The sequence below is a fragment of the Salvia hispanica genome, chromosome 1 (genome assembly GCF_029641045.1).
Source record: "Salvia hispanica isolate PSC_SH4W2 chromosome 1, Shi_PSC_v1, whole genome shotgun sequence".
Lineage (NCBI taxonomy): Eukaryota > Viridiplantae > Streptophyta > Magnoliopsida > Lamiales > Lamiaceae > Salvia > Salvia hispanica.
The window spans coordinates 68,328,143-68,348,140 of NC_142692.1; the positions used below are offsets into that span (position 1 = coordinate 68,328,143).

At 33.8% G+C, this 19,998-nt stretch overlaps 3 protein-coding genes across 3 annotated transcripts; 2 read left to right on the top strand and 1 right to left on the bottom strand.

Moving 5' to 3' along the window:
* Positions 1-2,327: 2,327 nt before the first annotated feature.
* LOC125219597 (cytochrome b-c1 complex subunit 6-like) lies at positions 2,328-4,935 on the bottom strand. The gene is made up of 5 exons (XM_089057425.1): positions 4,822-4,935; positions 4,693-4,726; positions 3,777-3,861; positions 2,672-2,761; positions 2,328-2,590 (listed from the first exon to the last, which is right to left on the bottom strand). Coding segments are annotated over exons 2-5 (210 nt in total). The 5' UTR covers positions 4,695-4,726; positions 4,822-4,935; the 3' UTR covers positions 2,328-2,557.
* A 4,717-nt stretch (positions 4,936-9,652) lies between these two features.
* LOC125185224 (WAT1-related protein At1g68170-like) lies at positions 9,653-13,259 on the top strand. The gene is made up of 7 exons (XM_048081723.2): positions 9,653-9,834; positions 10,576-10,638; positions 10,757-10,873; positions 11,366-11,636; positions 12,063-12,221; positions 12,303-12,454; positions 12,665-13,259. Exons 1-7 carry the CDS (start codon positions 9,653-9,655, stop codon positions 13,257-13,259), a joined length of 1,539 nt encoding a protein of 512 aa, XP_047937680.2.
* A 2,676-nt stretch (positions 13,260-15,935) lies between these two features.
* Positions 15,936-19,225, top strand: LOC125222731 (tubby-like F-box protein 8). Its single transcript, XM_048125498.2, has 6 exons — positions 15,936-16,089; positions 16,527-16,577; positions 17,162-17,585; positions 17,716-17,803; positions 18,134-18,266; positions 18,398-19,225. The coding sequence occupies exons 3-6, from the start codon at positions 17,238-17,240 to the stop codon at positions 19,119-19,121; spliced, it is 1,293 nt and encodes a 430-aa protein (XP_047981455.1). The 5' UTR covers positions 15,936-16,089; positions 16,527-16,577; positions 17,162-17,237; the 3' UTR covers positions 19,122-19,225.
* Positions 19,226-19,998: the final 773 nt, after the last annotated feature.

Genomic DNA, 19,998 nt, shown 5'->3' on the forward strand with positions numbered 1-19,998 from the left:
TTAGTTATCATAAAAACTACGTTTTCTTGTAAAAATGTGAGAATATTGCACTTAACGTATAAAGTAATTGTAAAATTAGTTATCTTAAAAACTACGTTTTCTTGTAAAAATGTGAGAATATTGCACTTAACGTATAAAGTAATTGTTAAATTAGTTATCATAAAAACTACGTTTTCTTGTAAAAATGTGAGAATATTGCACTAAACGTATAAAGTAACTGTAAAATTAGTTTTCATAAAAACTACGTTTTCTTGTAAAAATGCGAGAATATTATTGCACTAAACGTATAAAGGAACTGTAAAATTAGTTATCATAAAAACTACGATTTCTTGTAAAAATGTGAGAATATTGCACTTAACGTATAAAGTAACTGTAAAATTAGTTATCATAAAAACTACGTTTTCTTGTAAAAAATATGAGAATATTGCACTTAACGTATAAAGTAACTGTAAAATTAGTTATCATAAAAACTACGTTTTCTTATAAAAATGTGAGAATATTGCATTGAACGTATAAAGTAACTGTAAAATTAGTCAAGGTTCAAATGAATTCATTAGAGATTAATTCTAATTCAAATATTGCATTTATCTACCAAGGAGATGCATTTACTGTAAATTTTTGCAATCGATATTGATTGAAATGATATTAATTCTCGGTATAATTAAGTGTCCATTTCTAATTTAAATTATCTTCCTAGCTAAGTGATATATTTTGTGAAAGTGAAGAAAATATATGAAAAAAGGACAATAAATCATCTCATGGATGTTTTTGGGCTGGCTGAGAAAATACATATCGTCGAGGAATCGTTTCTTTCACACTATAAGTCTATATGTTTACTTCATTAATAAGCTTTTTTCCAATGTTAAAAACACCAAGAAAAGAATAAAAGTGGAATATTATTGTTCACATATAGGCCCTTCACCACTTTAACTCCAACACTTTACATTAACACTAACCAACTTTGTATTTGTAGTTTTTGACTTTATACACATGAATAGTCGGCACATAAATAAACTATGGTTTACAATGACACACTGAACTTTTTTTATATTTTCCCATGTTTATGTTTCATGAGATGTGTGGATCTTAGCAAAATATTTAAGAACAAGTGTTTGATATATGTAGATATTCTAATGATCAAGTTGATGTTTAGCCATGAGCTCAAATTTTCAACATGAGTTCATTTTTGTGTCGCATTTCATGTATCACTTTCACGGAAAGTTTGTTGAAAAAATTGGTGGAATATGGTCCTAAATAAATTTGGGGCTGACAAATCGTGCGGATTGGGTCACTATCGGGTCAACCCAATATCGGCCCAATTTTATCGGGTCCCAACCCAACCCAAACCGAAATCACCGAGTTCTTATCGGGTTCAACCCAAACAGATTCGTGTCGGATTCGTGCGGATTTCGTGTCATCCAAAAAAAATATCAGTCATCTTTTAACGATAGTGAGTTACTACGCAGTATAAACGCTATACGATAACGACCGACATATGATATTATATAATAAAAATTTGATATTACACGATAAAATAAGATATTACAAAATTAAAATAATTAATTTAAATAAATTTTAAATCCAAATAATAAAATTAAAGTATATTAAAATTAAATCTAATTAATAAAGTTAAAATAATTAAAATAATTTTTTTTAATAAAATTTAAGTATGCACTAATATTTTTTATCATTAAAAATATTTAATAATAGTATATTAATCATATTTTTACTAATAAAATTAAAATTATAATATTTTTTAAATTAATAAAAATAATTAAAATTAAAATTTATTATATTATTTTAATTAAGAAAAATAATCAAAATAATTTTTGTTTTCTTAACGGATAACCCAACCCGACCCAAACCAACCCAAAATTTTCTGGTTCTTATTGGGTCGACCCTATAAGGACTCAAATCCTAAACGTGCGTATTCGTGTCGGGTTAACATCGTGCAAATTCGTGTCGGATTATCGAGTCGGATCAAAAATTGTCAGCCTTCTTCTACTTCTTATAATGAGTGAGAATGAATTAGTGAAATGTAGAATCCGCCACTAAAAATGGTAAAAGGTGAAATGTGACAAATTTATGATGCGGACGAAAATAGAAATATGTGCCAAATTCCGTTGGTGATCCATCGGAAACTTTTCACCTTTGGTGTGCATGTGTGACATTTTCCGTTGGTGATCCATCGGAAACTTTTCCTACACCTACACACTATCGTTCAAGAATCAACGAGTAGTTTTCAACATATGAACTCCGCTTATTTTAGAATCAGATGTCACCATTCGTACCATCACAGAAAAGGCAATTATATGGCAACAAAACGATGGAGAGAAACACACCTCCTTTTCATGCTGAGTCAATAAAATTCGATTCCAGTACATTTTTATTCCAAAGAGAAACCATATCTCACAATCTCAGCTAAGTAACACCAAGAGCATAGCAAAAAAGGGAACAGCCAGCTCTTGGAAAGAATCATGCGTCTAGAGCGCAACAAAAGGGGTACAATAGAAACGAGCGTAAGCTGGTAAAGTGCACCGATGAGGTCTTGTAACAGTTATTTGAGATGCGTAAATAACTTGGTAGCAACCTGTCCAAGGAAATCAGTAGTTAGTGAGGTGCACTTGTACACTGGTAAAAGAATAATGGATAACGGAAAATGTGCCCTTACGCAATTGTCAACGCAGCGCCAGTAATCAAAGTACTGTCCCGTACAGTGTTTGTGTCCGGATTCATCACCTTGAATTCTCTTAGAACAAGCCTATCACCAAAAAAGCCAAGGGCGAACGAAAAGATCAGCAGTTTCTCAGAAGATATTGTAATGATCGGCAAGCCAAACCAGGCTACTATATTACAAAGCATAACTGTTTCTACAAAGCTCACTTTGTAGCATACCCACAAAATAGAATAGGGAGAGTTGGTCGGTGCGGTATATAGTTAGATGCCTCAAGATTTTTGCCAAAAGGAAGAAGTTATAAGAGTTAACTATCAAGGTTCCACAGGAACAAATACAAATGGAAAAGGAATGGAGGATTATTCTCAGAATACACATAGAACAACGAGGAGAAATCTTCTGTCAGGTCTAATCCTGCCGATGAAGAAAATAAAGGGCAAATTGCCAGGGAAAAACACGAAGTTCAGTCAAATTCTGGTATGTCCCGTAACTTTGAAATTAGCAAGAAAACACATGAAGATTGGATTTTTTCAATTACTCATGGTGAAAAAATCTGACCGCCTGCGTGTATTATACCGTTCATGTTTTTCAACCAAATGATGTTTTTCGGCTGCCATATCGCATACAAGTTCACCAAAATATCTCACCTTGTAATAATTGAGAACAAATCCAAAAATTTTCAAGAGTTTTCAGGCTGATATTTGAAGTTGTGGGAAGGACTTAGGCCTAAATTCATGTTTTTTCTGTAAATTTACCCTAAAATAATTAACTTCTGCCTAACCCACTGACGGGTTTTACCATATTTATAAATAAATAGAAGTCTTTATACTAAAGACTAACAAGTCCTACAAAAAAAGATAAATACAACAATTTCAGCCAATCCTCATACCAAAGAAAATGGAAATATAAGCACATACCAACAAGCTCATCGAATTAATATTTACCCACCCACCACGTATAGACCCATAATGCATAGCAAACTGTTAATAGTTTGTTATCTCTCAAGTATTTATGAGGCAGAACTACACTACCATGAATGGCGTGCAAATCTTATAGAAAAGGAGCCCAAAATATCGTATGTAAATTATTTAGGAGAAATAACCTGATATTCTTTAAGTGGCCTTGTGCATGGTGCCTTGCAACGATCTTCAAGTTCCCTTTTGGGATCCATAGGCTCCTCGTCGGCCCTAGCATGCATTATTAAGTAACAATTGTTAAAAGACCAAAGATGCTTCTTCAGCTCAGCAAGACATGCAAATATAGTGCTATCCTACAACAACCACCTATGAACTATCAAAGACCATCAAGAGAGTTCCCTACTGAGTACTGCCTTAAATAAGCAAAAGGCTTTGATACAGGTATACCTTTGGATAGACCCACTCGGCCACTCCATGTGTCCATCAACTACCAATCTCGAGCCATCTGACACACCTCGACGTAGCACTAAAAGGCCCAGCTATCTTAGTGATTTTGCTTAATGATTGTTACAAGTTAGTTATATATTTTAGTAGTTTAGATTAGTTTCTTAGCTTGTTGCACACGATACAACATGTTTCATTTTCTTAAATATTACAGGAGTGGTTTGTCAGTCAGTAGCTTATAAATTCTGTAAGCTTCTTTGAAGCATTTCATCAAACAAGTAGAAGAATCTTCTTTTTTTTTCTCATGGGGAGCAAACCTCTTCACTTCAAAGAGGTCCCCTTTTTTTGGTTTCACATGCAAACATTGCTAAATTGAACTAGTAACCATACAAACATGAAATCATTGGCTCAAAATTAGATCTTAACTCGATTGAAAATCCAAATTGCCCAACACCTTCACAAAAGAGTAACATGACTTTCAATTGATTCGGAAAAAAGGCTAGAACAAGTTTAGTAATGAATAAAGAAGCCATTTTTACATACAGATTCCTAAATAACATAAAATTACAAAAACCAGCACATCTTCAAATCACATATACCAATCAGATTTTCTGAAAATAAATCAACCAAATATAAACGAGTGCAGATAATACTCACATAATTTAGAATTCCAACAATCAGCGGAAACAATCTGCAAAAGAAATCCGTCAAAATTGAATACGGATAACAGCCAAAATTAAAGGCATAAAAAGAAAATCCAGAGATTCACAATCAAAGAGAAATTACAGATCTGAAAACGTGGTGGCCGGAAATGGTGAGAGTGGAGAGGGGAGGAAGCTCGATTTGTAAATTTTGACTATAAAAAGAGGGGATTTTGTTTTGTAAATAAATGTATTAAATATAAATTTAGGAATTGGAATCTTTGTAAATATATGGTTATTCTATAAATTATTATTATTATTATTATTATTATTATTATTATTATAAAACACAAAAATTATGAAAATTATAATGAAGTCATAGAATATGAATTGTGTTAATTGAATTTATTGTAAGGCTTGTTTGATAAGAAATATGAGATATAACAAGATTTGTTAAATAAGATAGAAATGTGGGCTTCGTGTCAAGATAAGCTCGGATGAAGGTTTTTTCGTTGTTGTTTGGTAGATAAGAAATTATCTAGATTTTGTAGTAATAAATCATAATAAATGAGGTAGAAATGCTATCCAGCCAAATTTATGAGATACATATCTTTATATTTTAAGGAAAAATTTGCGGGCTCGGATGGGCCATAAAGAAAACCACGGACTGACATAATAGGTTAACTATGATATCAAACACTTAGAAATAGTCATATAAGTATCTATGTTTAGGCATTCCTAACTTATCAAACGGGCCCTAAATATTACTCCCTCCGTCCCCCATTAGCAGTCACAGTTTGACCGGACACGGGTTTTAAGAAATGTAAAGAAAAGTTGGTTGAAAAAGTTAGTGGAATGTGGGACTCATTTTTTTATATTAGTTTTATAATAAAATGTGAGTGAAGTGAGTTAGTGGAATGTGAGATCTACTACCATTTTTGGTAAAAATGAAGTGTGACTCTTAATTGGGGACGGACCGAAATGGAAAAATGTGACTCTTAATCGGGGACGGAGGGAGTAGAAGTATGCTTGATTTTATATTACATACTAAAATGACAAAGTAGGCAATGTTTTAAGAAATAGAGTAAATTTTCCTTATAATTTAAGCCATTATTATGAAGGGGATATGCTCCACAATTTAAAGTGATAGACTGATAGTACCAGTGGCGGATTTAGGGGGGGGGGCAGGAGGGGGCGGTCGCCCCTTCCCGGCCGTTCGGAGAGCCTAAACTTTCCCTTGAATCGAGCCGAAAATAGTATATCCGCCCCCTCCGTAGAGTGTAGAAATATACTTTGTTTTCAATAAATGGCATATAAAATGGAGTGGTCTAATGGTTTGTGTGTTGATTTTTTTCTAAGAGGTCTAAGGATCAATCCTCAACAAGAGCATACTTTTTTCATTTTTTATTCTTTTAGTTTATCAATTCATATTTCTTTCTTATCATCAAAATAATACCTTTAAATACTTTATAAAATCTGAACTTTTACTAATTTTCCTATATTAGGTTGTTATATTTGTTCTTTAGTTAAAACTATTTTCAATCTTGTGTTAATGTTTTTTTTTCCTAAAGTACTTATAATTTGTGATCCATGCATCTTAATTATTTTCTATGTAACAAAATAAACATTTAAATATTTTTGAAATCTAAATATTTACTGCTTTACTTATATTACTTTTGTATATAATATTTATGATGATTTTGAATATATATAATATTTACAATAATTTTATATTTTAAAATGAGTAATACATATTTGCAAGCTAATGCATGTTTATATTTTATTAACGAAGCTAGTGTTACTTAAATATTAATACAATATTATTTATTTTATTATTAAAAATAATATTAAATATTTAAATATTAAATTTTCGCCCCCGCCATTTTTGGGGTCTGGATCCGCCACTGGATAGTACTATTTTCCAAGTATATGTGAGAAATATTAAATTTTATAAAAAAGAAATGTAAAAGGCATTTTATTTTAATCACTTGGGAATATCACTTGTTCCTCCTAGGAGGAGTAATATTTATTGGTCTCCCTAGTAAGTATCTTACCATAATTATATTAAGCACTCCTTCCTATATATATATATATTGCCTAATATCTTTGTCTCATAATTTACTTTGGTGAGAGAAGAAATAATGGGTGCCTGCGCTAGCGTGCAAAAGTCCATGAGAGGTGAAACCACCACCGTCCCAGCGCCGGAGCCGCCGCGTGAGGAGGAAGCCACCGCCGTGGAGAAGGCGGAAGGCGGTGATGTCAATCAAAACAATGCCGCAAAGGTTTGTTTATTACTATATTTTCCTTAATTCTATTTTTATTTGAATTTGTGTGTATATATCTATGCATAGAAAATAAATTAGTTTCAAAACCAATTTTCTTTTATCAAAATAGCAGCCCATTTTGTGTGTTCGGTTTGCTGGATCAGACAAAATTTTATTTGATGATGTTGTTCGGTTAAACTGATTCGTCCAATACTTAATATTACGATAGTGCAAGTAGAATTCGCCGTGTATTAGGAATTTTGGTCTTATTCTCGTGTTAGTTTAGTTTCGAGAAATCGAAAGCGTAGACTAATATATATTTTTCATCATATACAAAACCATATCTTCTCTCTTGTAATCTAATTTTTTTATGATTTATTTGAGAACCAGTTACCCTACCTATGTTATTCATGGAAAAGATGCGTATGATTTCTTGGTTTATAAATTTTTGGCTGTTTTAAATATATTACATGTCAAAGATACTATATCATGTAAATACTCTCCCCGTTATAGAAATTCTATAGCTCAATAAAATGAAAATCACAATTATAATTAGTTACAACTATTTTCCTTATACTCCTAGCAGTGGCGGAACCAGCATAGGCCAAGCCACCGCGCCAGCGGGGGCTTGGCCGGCGCCGGACCCTATAACCCCGCCATGGCCGCCCCACTCCGCCCCAGGAAGTTTCAGTCTGGTCTCTGGGAAAGAAATGCATCGAAGAAGAAGATAGGGGATATGGGTAGAATTTAAAAAGTTAAGCTACTGGAAATATGATAAAGGCAATAAAGAAATAGGCAGCAGGCACCTATAAAAATATCCAGCTATCGCTCCCCTAGTTGTACTCCTTATTTCATTTGAAAATGTGTTAAAATCTAATTAAATATGTGCTATATATATGCATTTTTTTAAAAATTAATCAGATGACCAATAGATTAGAGACGGTAAAATTTAATTAAATATTTTCTAATTTCCAATTAAATCTAGTTTTTTAAAATTATTCAGACGAGGCTCAATATTATATTTACGTATTAAATTTAAAATTGCACATTTAAAAATTATGATACTGAATTCAAATTTGTTAACTACTACTCCCTCATTTTCATGTTAGTTGATTTTTTTCTGGAAAGTTCTAAGTGAATTGAGTTATTTCTATTTATGATAAAAATTAACTCTTTCGTTTACTTAATTCTCTTTTCATTTATCTTATTTTATTTTCTCTTACTTTAATCACCATCTATTTTGACACACTATTCTTAAACTTCGTACTGAAAAGAAATGTCAGTAATTAACAAGAAATGGAGAAAGTACTATAATTTAATATATTGATTTTGAAATGAGATAGTTAGGGATTTGGGTTGTGTTTTGTAATATTTTTGATTGTGTGAATTCAAAAATTGGGATTTAAAAATTGTAAAAATGTTACATACAATAAAATTAAATATTATTATTATTTAAAAAAAAATTCAGCCCCGGCTTATTTAAATTTCTGGTTCCGCCACTGACTCCTAGTATATCATTACAAGTATTTCTCTTATAGTAATAATATTGATTAGCTTTCCATGATTGAGAACATGAATCTTTTGAGAAATCTTTATTAATCTTGGTAAAAATAAATTTTGAATCTGGAACAATTTATAGAAGAATTTCAACAATATTATGCAAGTTAATATAATATTTTCTTCCATATATATTATGCAAATCAGGTTGAGGCGCCAAAAGAGCAAGCAGAAGAAGTAGTGACCCATAAATCGGAAACTGAAGCTGAACCGGCACCTCCGGTGGTGGCAGCAGCTGCGATCGAGGAGGAGAAGAGTACACCGGCGGCCGAGCAAAAAGAGTGATCGGAATTATCTTGCTAATTTTATTTTGGTTTGCTTGATTATTATAGTCATAGTAATGGACTTCATTCCTTTAATTTCAAATTAACAAGATAATTTGATTTGTGCTTAATTTTATGTGTCATTCATGATTTTCCTGAGCCATTTAAATTTCATGCTATTTAGAAACGTAAATTTCAAATCGACTGTAATAAGTCCATGTTCAATTTTTAAAATAATATTCAAGGTAATAAAGTAGTTTCACTTTCTTCGCTTATTTTGATTATGGAGTATATAGTACTATTAAATTCTTTCCTATATTTTTTTTCTAAATGTTGGGCCCTAGAGACCTCCTAGACCCTACATGGCTCTGAAATAGTAAATAATTAAACTATACTACCACAATATAGCTTGCCACACAAGATTATTCTTGTAAGTAATAAATTAATAATTCTAATAAACAATCATATATTTCAAATCTATTTTAGTTATCTTATAAAAATTGAAATCTACAAAATGATAAAATATTTTCAGATTTTTCATTTATATTTTCTTTTTAGCATCACTAGCTCCAAATAACAAAAAAAATAAAAATAAAAAATAGAACTAATTTTTACATCGTGTAGATTTACTTATGATTCAATCCACATAACAACGTACATTCATGATTCATCCAAATTTTTTTAGATTATAACTAATCTTCAAATATTAGATTGTAAAGATTTACATCCGATTCAATACACATCACAAGATACATAAATCACGCACACGTGCATGTTTATTTACAATTAAAAAAAAACACATTGAAAATTTCTTTGTTGTGGTTAAAAACCCTGCAATAATATCGGATATCATAAATAATGAGATTTGAGAAGTGAGAATTGAAGAATTTAGATGGGGAAATGGAGTGAGTTGAAGCCAGCTTTGGTAATGGTGTTGGTGGAGACAGTGTATAGCGTTGTGAATATTTGCTACAAATTGGCTGCAAATGATGGCATGAATCTCTCGGTTTTGGTTGGCTATAGATTTCTCTTTGGTGCTGCTGTTATCCTCCCTATTGCATTTTTTGCCGAAAGGTTCTTCTTCTTTTATTTAATTTAATTAAAATCGGATATATATAACTGTATGATCCGTGAAACGGAACTCGTGGGGTCATGCACAGTGAATAAAGTCGATTTCGTTGCCACTGGCGACAGTTCAAAAGGTCGATTTTGTGTGTTTATTTCAATGTTTATGGTGATTAGTTCTGTTTTTTCTGAGTAGTTCGATTGACATGTTTACTTGTGACTAAACGTCATGTCTATTCGCTCAATTGTCTTTTTCTCAAAGCTTAACTCAAGAGAATACTATACGTTAACTTGTCTCTACAGTGTCAAGATTACATTGTATCTCGAGATTATGTTGTTTGGCAAAAACATCACCAATGAGCAATTATCTCAATTTGCATTTTCACCATATGTGTTTGCATTTCTTCATGCTCCTCTTCTATAAGCATACAACCCTTCCTCTTAAACTTAATCTTTTCTAGTGCATTTAGTATTTTGAATTTATTTAGTTAATCTAAACTAGTTAGGGATGTTATTGTTTTGATAACAAGATATTTGTAGTTTTCTTTACAGTTTTCCGCCCCACAATCTTATGAGGTTAGGGTTTACTTTCGTTCTTCGTCTCACACTTTTTTAACTATGTCTGACCCATGAGTTTCGTTTCTTAGATAGCTCATTGAAAAAAGAGCAAACATGCAAACAAAAAAAATAAGAGAAATAGTGCCTTATTTCACTTGTGATCTTATGTTTCTTTATATGATATTATTTCAGGAAAAAAAGGCCAAAATTAACCAAGAAGATTGCCATATACGGATTTCTTTGTGGTTTGTTTGGGTCTCTCTCTCCCTCTTCCATCAGTTTACAATAGAAAATGTAAATGTTTTGGGGAGAAAAAAACAAGTCACATTTACACAGTTGCTTCAAATTTTAAATTTTGTGAATTATATTGCAGGGGAGCTTTGGGGCAAAACCTCTACCTAAAGGGCCTAGTTCTCACTTCGGCTACATTCGCGTCTGCAATGACCAATCTTGTTCCCGCCATTACATTCGTCGTCGCCATCAGTCTCAGGTAATTAAAATATCCAACTCAATCATGTGCATTCGTCCACAATCAATAGTTAAAATTTTCTATTTTGGATCGTCCATAAAAATTATCTATTTTCTATTTTACCAGTTTTTTATTAAAACTCGTGATGTGCACTGCCAAAGTGAATAAAAAGTCTTGTCCAATTATCCATGAGGGCCTGGCTCCGCCACTGTTTATAAACTGTTTATACGAGCTTATAAGCTTTCGAGAAGTGATTTACAAAACAAAAATCCTAAATATTGTAAAAAAAACTTTGATACAACCTATAAATTGATTTTTCTAACCCTAACTTATTTCCAATATGTAAATTTTCAATCCCATCTCTGATCAATTTATTCTCTATTTAGCAATTTCCCTATCTGTCTCACAATTCTTTTTCTAGGTTATAAAAATCTATATTACTTAGGGTTATTCTTAAATTTTGATGAGAGATTAGTTTTATATGATGGATGTAACATATACATGTCTTTGAAGATTAGAAAAACTTGCATGGAAGACTGCAGCTGGCAAAGCCAAGGTTTTGGGAACCATTATTGGAATAGGTGGAGCAATGATCCTAACATTCTACAAAGGGCTTGTGCTTCAACCATGGGACACTGGTATAAACCTTCTCGAAACAACGGTGTCTCATCATGGTGGTGGCTCCGGCTTGCCTCATAGTGAACACGGCGGCCATAAATATGTTATTGGTGCCGCTCTTTCGCTCTCTAGTTGCCTCTGTTATTCGCTATGGCTCATTATTCAGGTACAACAAAATTGTCTGATAGTGACATCAAAGTATAAATGTTCTAAATTTTCTTTTTTTTGTATGTGAGTCTGGTCTCTTATTTAGGCTTTGTCATGTTTTGCTTGTCCTTTTGTCCAGACATGTTGTCACGTGGTATATCCAGCCATCACAATTGCATAAGGGGAGAAAAAAGAATATTTCTGCAATTATGATTTGCTGGACATATTATGTGACTATAAGTCTGAACTATTGCATTGTTCTTACATATAAAAGTGTAACTATTTGTTAATTAAAAAACCAATACATTTTCAAAAATCAAGAACTATGATCTTATGGTGATTTTTTTAGTCCGAATTTGAAAATATTACGTATATAACATGTCGTCATCTTCGTCGTTCACTTAATAGTATGAGTCACAAAAAAATAAAAATCCTTATATTATAGGCTAAGGCAGTTGAAGACTATCCTTGCCCTTACTCCATCACCGCGATGATGGCTGTGGCGGCCTCTGTTCAAGGTGTGGCGTTCGCGCTGTTAGTGGAGAGGGACTGGAGCCAGTGGAATTTGGGATTGAATGTCAGGCTCTTCACAGTAGCCTTCTCTGTGAGTTTACTTTTATTTGTTTTTTAAGTATGTTGTGTTGAAATTGTGATAAAATGAGAACAATATGATATGATATGATAGGGAATGATGGGTACGGCCTTGATGTATTCGATGGTGGCGTGGTGCGTGGAGAAAAGAGGGCCGTTGTTCGTGTCGATATTTCAACCTTTGATGCTTGTGATAGTAGCTTTGGGGGGATCTTTGTTCTTGGAGGAGAAACTGCATCTTGGAATGTATGTCTTTTCTTTTACTTATCGTTCACCACGAAAAAAAATGCTCTTTACCGAGCACCAAAGTAGTAGTAGGCAAAAGTTCTCGGTAAATTTGTCCTTTTTTTTATTAAAAAAAGTTAATAGTAGTATAAAATTTATGGGACGGTCTAAAAAGAAATAAACGGATCTTGGATTGTAAGTTATTTTATTTTTATATATTTAGTGTGACAGGGTGATTGGAGCCGTTTTCATCGTGGCGGGACTGTACATTGTGTTGTGGGGAAAAGGCGAGGAAACGAAAACGGTAGGGTTGACGGAAAATACTGAGAATGAAGCGCGGATAGACATTCCGCCGCTGGTAGAGCAAAGTGACACCACTAATAGGGCAGAGGCAGAGGCAGGGGCGGAGGCAGAGGAGCGAACAGAGTCGGTGTTGCCCCAAAACAACAACATCGATAATAGAAGTTGCATTGAAGAAATGGATGTAGAGTCGCAAAATAAAAGTAGTAGTAGTAGTAGGGATGAGGAGACGCGGCTGGAAATGGAGTTGTCGCTGCCATCGGAAGAGCAAAGCGAGTGTATACATAGTGGCGGAAACAATAAAACGGTGGTGGTGGAGGAAATGCAGAAGCATTTGCATATGCAAAAGGATAGCAAGAGTAGTAGTAGTAGTAGTAATAGTAGAAATGAGAGAGCGATGGAGGAGCAAATGAAGGAAGTGTTGAAAGAGATGGAGGCGCGGATGGCCGGAAAGTTGGAGGCCCGACTAGTGGCAGATAAGGCTAAGATGCCACCGCCACCGCCTCCACCACCGCCGCCGTCTTGATCAATATACGTGTTGTTATTGAACATTTTTTTGGGTGTGGTGGAGTTTCTGACGGTGGGCCAAGTGACTAATCATCTCGTTGATTTGTAAGCGCCTTAAAAGGAGGTGATACAATTTGGCGAAGATTTAAGGATGGCTCATCAGCACCTAGGGTTTTGATTCAACAATTAATTGTGTGACTTTAGATATGAGAAAAATCAAATATTAATATACTATTTGAATTTTTTGAACATTATAAATTGAAGGATAGAGATCTTTGTACTAATACATTTTGTTTCATTAGGTTATTCTACAAATTTTTTGGTTCATTATGTCCTTATACTAATGTTTATTTCATTAGATCGTTTTACTTTAAACCATGATATTCAAATAATCAACCAAAAAGACTATTGGGCCTTAGAACTTATTGGACTAGGAATTCATAGGCCATTTCCCATTCAATACTAGTTACCATCCATACTTTCAAAGGGCCTAACCAAACTTTTGATAAACATTCAATTTAATCAAATTAGTCTAATATATTAGTAACATTTTTTTAGAAAAAAAAAATAACAAAGTTTCTTCTTTTTTAATATAAGACATATTTATATAAAATAAAAGGCTTAACCCAATAAAAATAATAAACATGAGATCAACAAAGCACAAAAATCTGTCATAAAACAAACAACCATTTAACTAACAACACAGGTGGATATGGAATATCAATTATATTAGTATTAATTAAATTCCATCACATAGCATTAAACACGATGCAATGAATAATGGAGCATGCCAAGATGGATCATTGACATCACATATTCAATTGAAATCGATACAATAATAATAAATTCACAAAATAATTAATAATTATAGTTGTCATTTGATTTTCCTTTTTAAACAATTGAAGAAACATAGAGAGTCGACACATAATGCAGCAAATAAAAAAATAATCCATTAAGAATAAAGATGGATAGATTTTCAACTGCTCCAACAAGTATATAATAATACTAAGTAATGTTTATGTGTTTGGGAAAAAGCAGAGTATATTAGGTTAAAAGGAAAATTTTATTTAGATTTGTTGATGACGTTACTTATATCAATTTATAATAGTAGTAGTCGTCATAAATCTAATAAAGAGTCGAATACTTTTTAAATTGAAAGTTATAGTACTCCATATATTTCAATTCTCAATAATAAATATATTGGAGCAATAACTCGTCTAGTTTCGATTGTGAAACTACTTAATTTTACTGCTTTTTTTTTCTTCCAATTATTAAATTTGTTGTAGTTGACTTGGCATAAGTTCTTAGAAATTGCAGAGATATAAATGAATGGGAAATCATTGAAATATAAAAGTGATAGTCCCATACGTAAGTTTCCGCCACGCGTCTACTTGTGTTTTAGGTATATATATTGAGTCAATGATATTATTTAGAATTTTCAATGTGTTGGTGAACATTTGCAACGGTACCAAAAAAATTGAAAAAATGCCGCATAGAGTGCATGCACAATGTCATAAAGCGTGTTAGTAAGCGTGTTATTATGTCTTGAATCTGTATAATTTGCCACTAGTTTGTAATCTGAAACAATTTGTTGCCCGTTTCATGTCTGTAGACGTAGCCAATATAACGTTGGTGAAACACGTAAATTATGTGTCTTTTTATGTTTCTGTTAATCTCGATTACACAATTGCTCTATTCTGTCACAACATAGCGTGTTGCACAATATTGCATTGAGCGCAAATGACGCGTCGTACGCCTCACGTCCCCGCCTCTCAGGCTTTGTAGCCAATCGATGTTTCGAGTACTTCACACGTGTACGGGGTGAGGTTAGGATGGTTTCAATCCATTTTTTTAATGGAAAGTCCTTTTCTATTATGTAATTTTATTTTATATTTATAATAATACGTAGTTTCTATTTTTTATGAAATTTGAATTAACTATTCGTGAAAAAATTTAATCACAATATGTTAATTCATAAATTTGCAAGATGGTTATTAAAAGAAAGAATTAGAAAATTAAGAAATGAAAAGAACGAGGTATTATCTTATTCGACCGCAAGAATATTGTAGTCCTTTGGTTATATATACGAGTATCTACATAGGCCGAGGTCTCTTTTGATAGAGGTCTAACTATGTACTTAAGGATTTTCTAGAGTATATATAGGTATTATAAATATACATATTAATGAATTTTACAATAATTGGCAAATTTTCTAAGATAATTCGAGGCGTTTGTACTCATACGGTGACTCCCTTTAAGAAAAACATATTATCAGGCTGAAAACCCCAATGACAATATCGTATTTTGGATCCACGTTCCTTCTACTTGTCACACCGAAGGCCCATGACTGATGTGATAATGGGTTTTCTCCCAACACGTGTATAGTATCGGATTAAATAGAACGAAATTAATATCAAATGTCATACAGATAATATCTCTATTATAGATAAGATCCAACATTGATTTCAAAAACATCTCCATCCTTTATATCTATCCCAACTCTACATTCCTTAATATTTCTAAATGTACAAAATGTATACTAAAAATGTAATCACTCCAAAACAAAGAAACCAAAAAAAAAAAGTCAAGTAAACCCATGTTGAGGTAGAGTGGTTGCTTCATTGCTTGCTAGCTAGCAATAAACCTCATAATTCAAAGACAAACCGAGAAATAATTAATTATCCAAAGACTTTTTTATTAAATCTTTAAATTAATTCCTCCACTTCACAGTTATTTCACCTTTGTTAATTCAAGGTCGCTGTTCTCAACTTCCCCTCTTCCTCCGCAGCTAGATTCATCGCCACCACCATCTCTCTCTCTCTCTAGATTCCAACTGTGTGTGTGAGAAGGTGGATTCATACACATGTGTTTCTATTTTGCTCAATTTTGCAGCTAATTTTGTTGATCTGCTCTCTCTAGAAAAGTAGTTTGCATTTTTGGGGGTTGGAAATAATGTAATTTGGATTTTGGGGGTTTTTGATTTTGTGTAGATCTCCGATCTGATTTCAGCTCAGCTTGATTTTTTCGTGGTAAAGGTGGAGACTTTTTTTGCATTTGATGGAATCATTAGCTTTTTAATCCTTTGTTGGAGCTTTTTTGGTAAATCTTTTAGCCTAGGGTTAGTGAATTCGTTGTGAGTTTAGCTCAGACTTTGCTTCTTCATTTTCTAGTTATTTTTAAAAAAAATAGAGGGTGTATGTTCAAGTTCAACACTTGATTCTGTTTGTTTAAAGAGATTCCTATTTTTGAATCTTGGTTGTACTAAATAAATCTGCTATTTCTGCAGATCTCTGAAGAAAACTTAAAATTTTTGTATTTTGTGAAGTCCTTGTTGGAGGTATGCTGCTTCTTTCTCATGTAATTTTGCTATTTTGTTGTGTTTTTTGTATTTACTTGACTTTTCGTTGTCGTATTTTGCATATCTCCATGAAGATATACGGGTCCATGTTATTATTATGAGCCCGATTTCAAGGTTGTTATATTTAGGATGATGTTGAGGAAGCTCGAATCCTTAATTGAGAGCCTGTTTAAAAGAGTCTTGCATTCGGGGCACATTTGGATAGAATTTCTTTAGACGTTTACTTGGGGCGATAGATTAGATTGATATCTGACAATACATATGAATATAATTGAGTGTTAAATGGTTACATGATCAAACTTGTTTTATTCATGAAAGTATGTAGTAGAGTAGCCTATACTTTTTAGTTTTTCTAAGCAATCGCTTAAGTAAACACCTCCTAAGGCATGACAGAATATTGGGCTGTATTCAAGATTTGCTAATTCTAAAAAATATTAGGTGTAATAGTCCATGTGGAAATGTTTCCTTTTCTGGTTTCTATGAATGTGATTTGTAGTTGTCACTTTCATCTTGTGATTTATTTGTTTACTTCTGAAACCCATCTCTGTTTTTGTCACCGACAGCTGGTCTCCCAATTCAAGCTGCTTGTAAATTGACCCAGGGAAGTTTTTCGTTACCTGTTCGGTACGCTGAGGTTCAATGTCATTCCGAAGTATAGCACGCGATATAAGAGACAGTTTTGGGAGTTTATCACGTAGGCATTTTGATGTGAGGCTTTCCGGTCATCATAGAGGTAAATCACATGGTTCGTTGCATGACTTGAGTGACCAGCCTATAGTGATTCAGAATAGCCGCTGGGCTAATCTTCCACCCGAGCTACTTTACGATGTGATTAGAAGGTTGGAGGAGAGTGAGAGTACTTGGCCGGCCCGAAAACATGTGGTTGCATGCGCCGCTGTTTGCCGATCATGGAGGAGCATGTGCCAGGAAATTGTTAAAATTCCCGAGTTGTCCGGGAAGCTCACTTTTCCAGTTTCACTAAAGCAGGTAACTTACAATCTCTCCATGCCTTTGTATGATCACATCGGGGAGCCTTTCTCTAACCACTATGATATTTTGTGTGAATTTGTTTTTAATGATAACCAAAAATAGTAAATCTACTTTATCCTTTGTACAGCCGGGGTCTCGAGATGGAACCATCCAATGCTTTATCAAGAGGGACAAATCTAACTTAACTTACCATCTGTTTTTGTGTCTTAGCCCTGGTGAGTGACTGTATCAATATTTTACATTTTACTGTTATCGGAAATTTAATTCATTGCCTCAGCCCAGAATCAGTGTTTTTTTCTTAATATGAATGATTAATTCGGTATTGATAACTGAGTATAACTTCATTTTAATTTCCCAAACTGATCAGCCTATTTTTGCCAGTTGGTGAAGTTGATTGTATAAAATTGCTGGTTTAGCATAATTTCAGAAGTTGGCTTTAACATTGATTTGTTCTAATCTTACTCTTCCCAGACTTATGTCGAATGTCCTTCATTTATACACTCTTGTGGCTATGCTTAGTTTACTTGCTTTGGTGATATCTGCAGCTTTACTAGTTGAGAATGGGAAGTTCCTTCTCTCTGCAAAACGAACTCGTAGGACTACTTGCACCGAGTATATTATCTCAATGGATGCAGACAACATTTCGAGATCAAGTAGCACATACATTGGAAAACTCAGGTAGAATTCAGTGTTATTGTATTTTCACTTCCGGCCTTCTACGCATTAGTGTTATTGCCGAACTAGATTTCGTCTCGTTGATTGACTTCACAATTATGGTTACTGATATCAAAAGCTTAATGGTTTTGCAGATCAAATTTCCTTGGCACCAAGTTCATAATATTCGACACGCAGCCTCCACATAATTGTTCGCACATCGCACCTCCGGGGAGAACCAGCCGCAGGTTCTACTCCAAGAAAGTTTCCCCGAAAGTGCCAACTGGCAGCTACAGCATATCCCAAATTTCATACGAACTAAACGTGCTCGGCACGCGGGGCCCACGGAGGATGAACTGCACTATGCACTCAATCCCCGCCTCGTCCATGGAACCCGGTGGGGTGGTGCCTGGGCAGCCCGAGCTTCTCTCTCGGCCCCTCGAGGACTCGTTCCGCAGCATCTCTTTCTCCAAGGCCCTCGACGTCTCTACAGAATTCAGCAGCTCGAGATTTTCTGACATCGCCGGTATATCAAATTCGGACGACGACAGCAAGCCGAGGCCCTTGGTTCTCAAGAACAAGTCTCCGAGATGGCACGAGCAGCTGCAGTGCTGGTGCCTCAACTTCCGAGGGCGGGTGACCGTCGCCTCTGTGAAGAACTTTCAGTTGATTGCGGCCACACAGGCGCCGCCGCCTCCACCACCTAGCGCTCCTCCGGCTGGGTCTCAGCCGGCGCAGTCGGACCACGATAAGGTCATTCTACAGTTTGGTAAGGTTGGGAAGGACATATTCACCATGGACTATAGGTATCCTCTTTCTGCCTTCCAAGCATTTGCTATTTGCTTGAGCAGCTTTGATACCAAATTGGCTTGTGAATAGAGAACATAGCCATGATTTGTTGTTGAAAAGAAGTTATTACATGCAAATCTACTTCAACATTTGTACATTTTCATTGAAAAGGATATTGTTGTATTTTTCCTTTACTCACCTTTTTTAGCTTTATTTGGATGATGCTGATGTGAAACATAATGAATTCGCTATGAAAACTGATGATTTTGAAAAGATAGTGTATATATCTAGTGATTGAGTTTTTTTTATTTATTTTAAGTTAGGTTTTCTTTTATTTGATCTCAATTAGAGGGTGTATGACAAGTTCAAATGAATTTTATGTTATGATTAAATTAGTGGTGAGGCTAGATGAATAGAACCAATCAACCAATGCACTAGCTTAAATATGGATGATCACTATTATTAGGCTATAATAAGATGGAGCCTGGTAGGTTTCACTGTCGATAAATTAAACAACATTGTTTAATGATAGATAAAGCAACATAATTTAATTGAAAAAAATAAATATGATCTAAATTATCATAACATATAGTTGAGAACAAATTAAAACCTTATGATTTTGTGGCTAATATTTAAAACTGTACTCTATTCGTTCAAAATTTAAAGAGTCATTTTGTCATTTAGGGTTGTACACGATTTAAGTAACCATTTACTTTCTTCTCTTTTGATGTACTGACTCCGCATTTCACAAACTTTTTATACTCACAATCATAAAACTAATGCTCCCTCTGTCCCATCATAAGCGAGAATGAGTGCCGAAAGAATAATGTAGAGAAAAAAGGCAGTGTAAATAGTTTTAGTGGAGAGTGCGCTCCACATCATTAGTAGTGTAGTGTAATGGTATAAGTTATAAATAAAAAGATGTGCAGGGGTATTGTGATATTTGGCTATTCTAAAATTGGAAAAT